The 9,781-nt window shown below is 39.9% G+C and overlaps 1 protein-coding gene across 14 annotated transcripts in view; it reads left to right on the top strand.

Moving 5' to 3' along the window:
- Positions 1 to 9,169, top strand: part of LOC136853015 (one cut domain family member 3-like) — a 544,859-nt gene extending 535,690 nt beyond the window's left edge. For all 14 annotated transcript variants that reach the window (XM_067128158.1, XM_067128157.1, XM_067128156.1 and 11 more), the window contains one exon: positions 2,623 to 9,169. Coding sequence is in view for 5 of the 14 variants with exons in the window: in XM_067128159.1 (XP_066984260.1) it covers positions 2,623 to 2,871 (249 nt within the window). In the remaining 9 variants the exon portion in view is untranslated. The remainder of the gene's footprint in view (positions 1 to 2,622) is intronic.
- The last annotated feature ends 612 nt before the right edge of the window (positions 9,170 to 9,781 follow it).

Here is a 9,781-nt window from a genome sequence, read left to right as displayed (position 1 = left end):
ATGGACATGTAAAGCCAATGGAGAACGAGGTAGTTTAAGACTTTAGATTTAAAACAAAATCAATTCAACTAAAAGAAAAGACATTTGAATTAAACAAAATCATTACAAAAAAAAAAAGATTTACACGTCCAGGCAGCTAGGAAACCTTGCTACGTAGGCTAACATCAGGCCCAAATAAAAAAAAAATAACAAAAACGAAAAATAAAAAAAAAAAAAAGCTCCGTGTCCTTCATTCTCGAGAGAACCTACAACGTACTAAAGCAAGCAAGCAAGAAAGACGTCGAGTGGGTCTCGTTCTATTTAGTTCCTTTTTTTCCCCCTCTCTGGTTCGTTTCTGGTTTGTTTCTGGTTATTCCTACCCGAAACGGAAGTTGACTTACACCAACAGCAGCATCTCTGTCGGTCGGTCGCGCGCGTATATATATGTCCCGCCAGAAATAATTGGCGGTCTCATTTGCGCCTAATTAAAGATGCCTCTACGAATGTCACTGTCATTCGGCGACGTGGAGGAGAGAGAGAGAGAGAGAGAGAGAGAGAGAGAAGGGGGAGAAAAGTCGGATTTTACATTTGCTATTTTTGAACCTGAAAATTTGTGCATGTAATCATAATAATAATACATTATTATTATTATTATTATTATTATTATTATTATTATTATTATTATTATTATTATTACCTCTGTTTCTGTAAATTATACGATGTTAAATTATTATTTTTTATATAATTATTATTATTATTACCCTTGTTTCTATAGATGATAAGAGGTTAAATTATTATTATTATTATTATTATTATTATTATTATTATTATTATTATTATTATTACCTTTGTTTCTATAGATGATACAATGGTTATATATTATTATTATTATTATTATTATTATTATTATTATTATTATTATTATTATTATTATTATATTAAAATCTAAACAAACAAAGTACCGCATTGATCAGCAATCAATGCACAAGGGAAAGGTTGCTTTCTGACACACCACATATTTTTTTATAAAGAGCGAAAAAAATACCACAGATAATAAAGGGAGAGAAAGTTTGGGGGGCTTTCTCCCCATATGTATCTGTTACTCTTTGATGTTCTTGGCTCACAATGTCAGCTTAGGTCGAACAATGCGTCCACTAAACTTCACGATCTCTTGTGGATAGAGAGAGAGAGAGAGAGAGAGAGAGAGAGAGAGAGAGAGAGAGGGGCATTTTTGGAAGAGAAGTAAGCAAGACAAGAAAGAGAACGGCGATAATTTCATAAAACATTACAGAGAAAAAATTTCAGAAATACACAGGATAAACATTGTGTTAATGAGAGAGAGAGAGAGAGAGAGAGAGAGAGAGAGAGAGAGAGAGAGAGAGAGAGAGAGAGAGAGATTTCAGAATCAGAGGGAGAGAGAGTGAACCAGACAAGACGAAGGCAGAGAGAGAGAGAAAGAGAACATTTCAGAACCAGACAAGGCGTGGAGAGAGAGAGAGAGAGAGAGAGAGCAAACCAGACAAGACGAAGGTAGAGAGAGAGAAAACATTTCAGAACCAGACAAGGCGTGGAGAGAGAGAGAGAGAGAGAGAGAGAGAGAGAGAGAGAGAGAGAGAGAGAGAGAGAGAGAAGAGCTCTTGACAGGTCGACTCTCTTTCACAAATTAATGAGTGTCTTGTTCAATGAGGGTCCTTAGCAAGCCGGCCTCACAGCCATAATTAAAGAGGGAGGGATATGCAGTGATGGGGAGAAGGAGGTGGAGGGGGAGGAGGGAGGGAGGGAGGGAGGGAGGGAAGGGGGATGGTGGAGAGGGAAGTAGTGGGCATCTTCTTCTTCTTCTTCTTCTTCTTCTTCTTCTTCTTCTTCTTCTTCTTCTTCCCCTTTGAGATTTCCTCTTTGTTTTCCTTTCCCCTTTACCTTTATGACCTCCTCCTCCTCCTCCTCCTCCCTCCTCCTCCTCCTCCTCCTCCTCCTCCTCCTCCTCCTCCTCCTCCTCCTCCTCCTCCTCCTCCTCCAATCACTTTCTTTATGTTTCTCACTTATTATCTCGTCTTTTATTCCAGTCTTTTTGTATCTTTGTTATTATAATGTTTTGTAGTTCTGTCTCTTCTATAAATATAATCTATGAATTACTGTTGTATTCTCTCTCTCTCTCTCTCTCTCTCTCTCTCTCTCTCTCTCTCTCTCTCTCTCTCTCTCTCTCTCTCCTTGATAGACCCCTTCGGTTCAAGTGCTTTATTCTATTGCCATTCAATTTTTAGGCACTGCAACATACCACATGGTCACCATATTTTCATTACATTTTTACCATATTAGTGATAGATATCATTTTGTATTAATTGTACGTGAGTTTGGATTTTGTACAACATATGAATATAGGAAAAGAAAGGATAAAAAAAATACCTCTTTTGGTTTTATGCTTTAATATTTTTTTAAATGTAATAGATATTATCTGGGACTACTTTATATGCAAGCTTGGATTTTGTAAAGCATTTGAGAGTTGATAGAGAAAGGGTACAAAAAAACTTCTTCTTGTTTTATGCTTTAATATTTTGTTGAAATGTAAGTGAATTATATATGTTGTGCCCCAAATTCTTTCTTGCCCACTGACGCCTTCTTCTTCTTCTTCTTCTCCTCCCGCAGGAGACGAAGAGGCCGAGCAAAGAGATGCAAGTGACTATTGCCCGTCAGTTGGGACTGGAGCCATCCACCGTGGGCAACTTCTTCATGAACGCGAGACGGCGGTCCATGGACAAGTGGAAAGACGACAACGAGGGGTCCAAAGTTTGCGGGCTCTCCACAGGGAGCGCCGTGGTCCACGTGGCCCAGGTGCCGCAGATGGGGCAGACTAACACTATGGTAGGTCACTGCATAGAGGAACACGACTTGTGACAGCCAACGGGTCAACCTCTGGTCTACCTGGCACCCCACTAGTCCCCGAGGTGCCACCTTGAAAAATAAATAAATACCCACTATCATTATGCCCGTGGTCAACCCACCCCCCTTCCCCCCAGCGGAAGGAGGGGTGGCTCCCAGGCCGCCCGAAGGGCATGCCCCCCCTCTATAGCACCAGCCCCGCCCCGCCCGCACAGTACAAGACAGCAAGCCCAAGTGAGGGGCGGGGCGGTGCCGCCAGCCTGCCCGCCCGCACGCCCAAGCACACCCCAAGTCACTTCTTCAGGTCACACCATGATGCTCTGTGAGGCGGCGATTTAAAAAACGCGAAAAGAAGAAGAAGAAGAAGAAGAAGAAGAAGAAGAAGAAGAAGAAGAAGAAGAAGAAGCAGAAGAAGAAGAAGAAGAAGAAAACCTACGACGAAGGTTTCGCTTTCTCCCAAAGGAACCGGATGATCTCAGCACATTCCCACAATGGTCACTTGTCACGACAAGTCGGACTTGTCCTAGTTGTATAAGTTATTCGCAGATTAGTCTACCACAATTCGATGTTTTCGTATTTATTTTCTCATATTTATTATCTTTATTATGTAAGTCATCACCCATTGACTGCGTTGAAACCAAGGTAAATAAATAAATGCAATTGCCTCTTGCTAAGGATTACAAAAGAGAGATGAAAGCCCGCGAAGCTCAGAAGGGGCCGAGCCGGGCTCTTCTTGTTAACTCGCATCTAGTCACGTGATCTTTTCATTTGTTTAGGAATATTGTTGTGCTCATGGGTCAAGTTTTAGTCAGTTTGAACCCGCGAATGTCAGTCCTAGTCATGAGTTGCCATTCCAAAGTCAAATCAAAGCTCAGATATTCTTTGCTAGTCAGCATTATTATTATTATTATTAATATTATTATTGTAATACTGTTTGTAAACAAACATTCCAAAATGTTCGCCAAAGAAACGGATCATAGAATGTACTTAATTGAATATGCGATTGTTTCTGCCGCTATCAAAAGCCGTAGCCCTATGTACTTAAGCTGTGTTGAATATTTATTGCTAACTTATTTTTCTCTACTTTTAACCGTAAGTTTTGTTATATTTTTATAATAGGATGATCAATGAATGAGATGTCTCATTTTTTTATCTCTCTGTCACTCTTTTACGGGAAAGATTCCCAAGTAGTTTTAGTAGATTGTATGGTTTATATTTTTTAAGTTTGTGTCAATTCCTCGATGGTATTAAACCCCCCCCCTTCCCCTGCCCATTCTCCCCCTCTCCACCTCACTAGCCTTCTCCTCCCCCCACTCTCTATCTCCTCCCGTGGCGTCGGTTCTCTGGGGTTGGTGGGGGGGAGTGGGGTGGGGGAGGCCGTTACCCCGTGGGGGCTTTTAGTCTAGTCTTGTAAGGTTTTTTATTTTTTTTTCGTGGGGATTTCTGGCCAGACGCTGCACTAAACAACCCTAAAAACAAACTCGGTTAGTGATTTTTTTCTTTTTCCAGCTGCCGTTTTATGCGATGAGTTGGCTATGTGACGCCGACGGCAAGGATGTAACAAGGTTGAGATGAAAATTTTATGTTAATCCGCCTCCCCGAAATTTGTCTCCCAATCAGCCAATCGGCGGCTACCCTGGGAGGAGGGATGCATGTAGAAGGAGGAGGAGGAGGAGGAGGAGGAGGAGGAAGGAAGGAAAGAAGGAGTCTCTCAGATGACGTGTATGTGAGAGAGAAAGAGGAGAGAGAGACTCCCATTAGAATACCTATCTTATCGGGTGCGGTTATCTGGTGATTACGTCACCGGTCTGGTGACTGCGTCACCAGGTGACGTCACCGTCATTTTAAACCTAAGATCTTTGTCTAATCATTAACTGTGGTTTTTCGGTTCAGAGTAGTCTTTCTCGTTGGTTTGTCGAACCTCAGGGGAATAGGTGTGTGAGTTTCCTTTGTGATGACCATCTCAAACAATATTTATTATTATATCTCAGTGGTTCCGTTTTTAATTTAGAGCCCCCTGCTGGAGTACAGTGTTTTTTTTTTTTAATGTGTGTGTTCAATCGTATTTATTAATTAATTTGTAAGCTGTAAAGTATTTTCCACCATCGAACATTCCACTGACTCAGATCATTATCCATTTTTTGGTCTACTTGTATACTTTGTGTTCATTTTCCAACATCATCTTTCAAAATTCTGTGATGTCCAACAGCCCCTGATAAAAAAAAAATAATAATACTAATAAAACAAATGCAGTCGAAGCTTCGGTGCATTTAGTGATCGTCACACAAGGGGCGAATCGGGATCAACTCATTCTTCTTCCGTTGTACCTTCTGAGTTCTTTTCCCCAGATAGATTTGTTAACAGTTTCTTAGAGATCAGGAATGTAATGTATTTATGATGTAAATTTTTGCTGAATCCAACTTTTTTATAAATATATTTTTTAATACTGTGTCCCGCGCATTACAAAGCGCGGGCTGAATCTAGGTCACCTGCCTGTTCGTGTATTTCCTTCTCTGTAACGATGTATTCATGTGTTCTTTTTCCGGTAGCCATAATTCTGAGTTTCTTAGGTGCTGTAAGAGATGTTGTTATAGTTATTTTTGTAACGAGGAGAAAAAATAAAACAAAAAGAGGATGCAGTGATGATCATACGTGGCTCTTCTCCGGACAAGGAGAGAGGAATGTGTCAGACATGATGTTCCAACAATTTTTTTTATGTTGACTTAGGTTCTAATGCTGGAATTATAGCTGAAGAGAAATGTTGTACCAAATTGTATGTTAATCATGTTTATATTGATTTATGAAAGAGAAACTGTTACAGCCAGGTTTTATAAATGCCATAAATTTTAGAGACATGTTAGAAAAGTTTAAAAACAAATCAAAATTATTGTTAAGACTTTGATATGTCACGCAAAACGGAGACAATGACCCAAGTTTAGATAAAAGGAATTCCAATAATTTATTCTGTATGAACTGTGGTTTCTGAGAAGGAACGAGTCGGAGTTTTTCTTGATTTATATCGGATGATAAAAGCAAGTGAATACGATACGTGTTCCTTCCAAGAAGAAAAGATGAAGAAAAAAATATATACCTGAGCTTTCAATGCCATTCTCTGACATCATGGAACAAAGGCAGATATATGCATTCTTTTTCACTTTTATAGATAATATTCAGTGTACTGTAGTGGGTTTCTTCTATGGCAGCATGTAAAGTGACCTACACTATAAATAAGGTCAGACCGGTATTAGCCACCCCGTCTCCAGCACGGTTTTCGTTGCAACCTTGCTTCTACGAGCAACTGAAGCAATCGAAGCGAGCGCGCGCGCGCGCGGCCGCCGCGGAATTCAATTCCCGCGCCGCGCCCGCGCCCGCGCCAACTTCCATTGAGTCAGGTTCTATTCCGCGCAGCCGAAACGTGCTTGCGGCGAGGTTGCTAATGCTGCCCCTGGCCCGAGAGGTTGGTTAACCATATATAAATATATACGTATATATGGAGTTTCGTCTCATTTCTACTTAAATCTGTTAGATTCAGTGTCTTCAGTTGATATTCAGAACCGTGAAGGTGGTTTTTAGTACAAGAATTTGGGTGAGTTGTCCAGAAACTCTATGGCTTTGTGAATAGCGTAGCTTTTTTTAGAGTGTAAGGTAAAAAAACAATTTTTGTTGATGCATGTTTTGTTTTGGATGACTTGCCCAAATAGTTTTGTCATTTAAAGTTAGACACCAATAAAAAAAAATAATGTGAGAGTGTTATAAAGATAACAAAAGACAAGCGACGAGGGCGAAGGTATAAGGAGGCAGATTTTCTCTGCTAATACTATTGCCTGCATGTATACCACAATAGATTATTTCTCAATGAGCAAAGCTTCTCCCGTTTGTCGTTTGTTTAATATGTAAGTGGTGAGACTCTTAGGCTTAAGGTATTTGTGATGAAGTTAATACGTGCATCGGTTCTGGTAACCTCGTCAGCATTAAGTCAAAAGTGCACAAAAAGTAAATAAAAAAATAATAATAATAATCATGAAGGCACCACTGTTCCTACACATGAAAAAAGGGGGGGGAGGTCGAGAGGCAGGAGTGTGAGCATGACCCCCTTTTTGACCACTTGTCAACGCTACCACTAGTCACTCTAGTATCGTGTATTTATTACTGTTGATAAGTCGATTCAATACTGTATAAGGTGATATTTGGGAAGCAGGTATGATACACACTTCTTAGGCTTCCCATGACAAGCCAGGAAGAGAAACGTGCCTCGGAGCCCCTATACAATGGCCAGCTCCACCCACTTTACTGGCATAATCCCCCCAGGCCCTGTACCCTCAACCTAGTGGGACCTTGTAGCTGTTTTTGGAACTAGTCATCTTGAATGCTTACTGTGCTGTTTTCCTTCATTTCATATATATGTACATGCATATGTATGTATGTATGTACAGTATATATATATATATATATATATATATATATATATATATATATATATATATATATATATATATATATATTTATATATATCACCACAGGCATCATTCACCTACCTCAAGTTCTCCTTGCAATTATTGATCCATGTCAAATAACTTGAAAAAAAAAAAATTAGAGATTCGATCTATACAGAGCTCATATTTGACAAGCTCTTTTTTTCATCAGATGACTAAAAATTCCATTTCATTCCACACGTCATTCCTCCCATGACTGAACTCATTCATATTAGATTCATGGATTCCTCATGAAGTACTCCTTTTTTTTTATTTTGTATGTAGAATCACTCTTGTCATCTCTGATTATTCATGATGTACATCTCTGTGCTTGTAATGATTCCTTCATTCAATTCCAAGGCTACATTTGTAAAGAATTTTTTTTTTTAAAGTAGCATCACATGATAACCTTTCACCCAAACTTTATTTATGAATTATATGTGCCCTGCATAGTTCCCCTATGCTTTGTCTAGTCATGTTTCATTTGTCGCATTTTTGTATGGAAGTCGAGTCATAAAACCTGCCAGCAAAACAGTAGCCATTTTTCTTTTCGTGGAAATCAAGAAGGTCCCCCCGAGTAATGCCCTTCCTTAGAAGCATCCCCTTTTTAGAGCTCGTTGATTAATGTTCCCATATGGTTCCCTTACAATCCCCTACGCCCTTGTAGAGAGAGAGAGATGTCCTCGTTTTTAAAAGATCTCTTTTTAAGGATCTCCTCCTAAGATCCTTTATCCACAGTGATGTGTCCTTTTGTAAAGAAACTTCTCCTTTAGAGTCCCTGTATGATCCCTTCATATCTGTAGAGGTATCCTTCCCCACATGCTAATGTCACTGAAGGCCTCCCCCATCCCCACGCCCTTTGTCCTCCTCCTCCTCCTCCTCCTCCTCCTCCTCCTCCTCCTCCTCCTCCTCCTCCTCCTCCTCCTCCTCCTCCTCCTCCTCCCCCACAGCGGATTGCCTCTGAACCTGGACTGATCACAGTGCAATAATAATACTCCTCTCCGTGGTTCTTGTCGGACACATGCGCTACTGTTAGTACTGTAATGCTAAATAATTCATATGTTCCATTATGGACCATATGGGACACATATCATCATGTTTTTATAAAAAGTGAACATTGTACAGAAGCAGCCAGCGAGAACTGGTCGCAAGCTTTTAGCTGTTTCAAGGAAAATAAAAAAAAACGTTGGTGTGCGCGCGCATCTGGAGACGTATAGAGTAGTATCACCTGCTGTACAGACTGTCATACCCCACCATCTCTTTCTACCCTCTAGTGCCGTATGTATACTGCACCCTATTTTTAGTCCATGTGCTAGAGACCTCCTTATATGCCTTAAACACAAGTGTAGATTTAAAGGTTAAAGTCGAATGGCCTGGCGTCAGAGTCACATGCAGCCACTCCACTTCAGTTGTTGCATACGAGGGTGACCACCGCACTGCCAACCTGTCACTCCACCTGCCATTGTCCACCACTCTCAAACTCAAGAGGCCCGCGCGTTCCCACGGCTATATGACCTGTGGGCAGCTCGTCTTTTATTGGTAAGATCATCTCTGCATGTAGAGAGAGAGAGATAGATAGAGAGAGGGCTGGAAGTTTGGTTGTGCTGGACAGTATAGTAGATGGGGCGACAGGGAGGCCAGGCAGCACAAACTATATATGCCAGTCCACTCACCGTTATTCATCGGTGACGCCTGTAATGTCAAATCATGATGAGTAAGGGTGGGTGGCTTGACTCACTGTCTCCCACTTGGCGTCAACATTGCCCTCTCAATATGCAAATTATTTAGAGACATTGTAACATATATCCTTGTCTAAGTGAATAAACCAAAGCAGAGAGTAACCTGAATTGTTTGACTTTCCTTATATCTGATATCCTTAGGTAACTATTCTCGAAAGAGACTTTGATTCCAATTGAAAATTTGATGGTTATTAAAGGTATATGACACGAGTAAACTGGATGCAGTATGCAAATTAAGTATGAAAAGAGTTAGCCAACACGATGAAGACTTTTAAATGTGATTCCATGTTAACTTAACACAAATAAGTGCAAGAAATAAGCTAATTTATTATCATTAATATTATTAGTGTCTTGAGTAAAAGGTTTGTGGGCTGCACATGGCTGCTGAAAAATGATTTCATACTAAATATTTAAAACTGAGATAAAGACCAATTTTATTCAAGTCTGAAAAATCATATCTTGATAAAAGGTTTGAATATGATTTTAAAATATTTAAAACTGAGATAAAGACCAATTTTATTCAAGTCACAACTGCATTATTATGAATCATAACTTGAATAGATATCATTCAATGTCAAACTTCTCTAACGGTCAAGAAACATGAAACAGGAGGAATTGTATTAAAAAAAATTACTTTTTACGTAACATTTTACAGTTTCACCTGGAGTCTGGTATCTAGTAAAGTTCGCAGATCTGTTGGTAAACAAAATAAAC

Source organism: Macrobrachium rosenbergii, chromosome 26, assembly GCF_040412425.1.
Source record: "Macrobrachium rosenbergii isolate ZJJX-2024 chromosome 26, ASM4041242v1, whole genome shotgun sequence".
NCBI lineage: Eukaryota > Metazoa > Arthropoda > Malacostraca > Decapoda > Palaemonidae > Macrobrachium > Macrobrachium rosenbergii.
The sequence above is the reverse complement of the archived record's forward strand: the minus strand, read 5'-3'. Positions and strand labels throughout refer to the sequence as shown.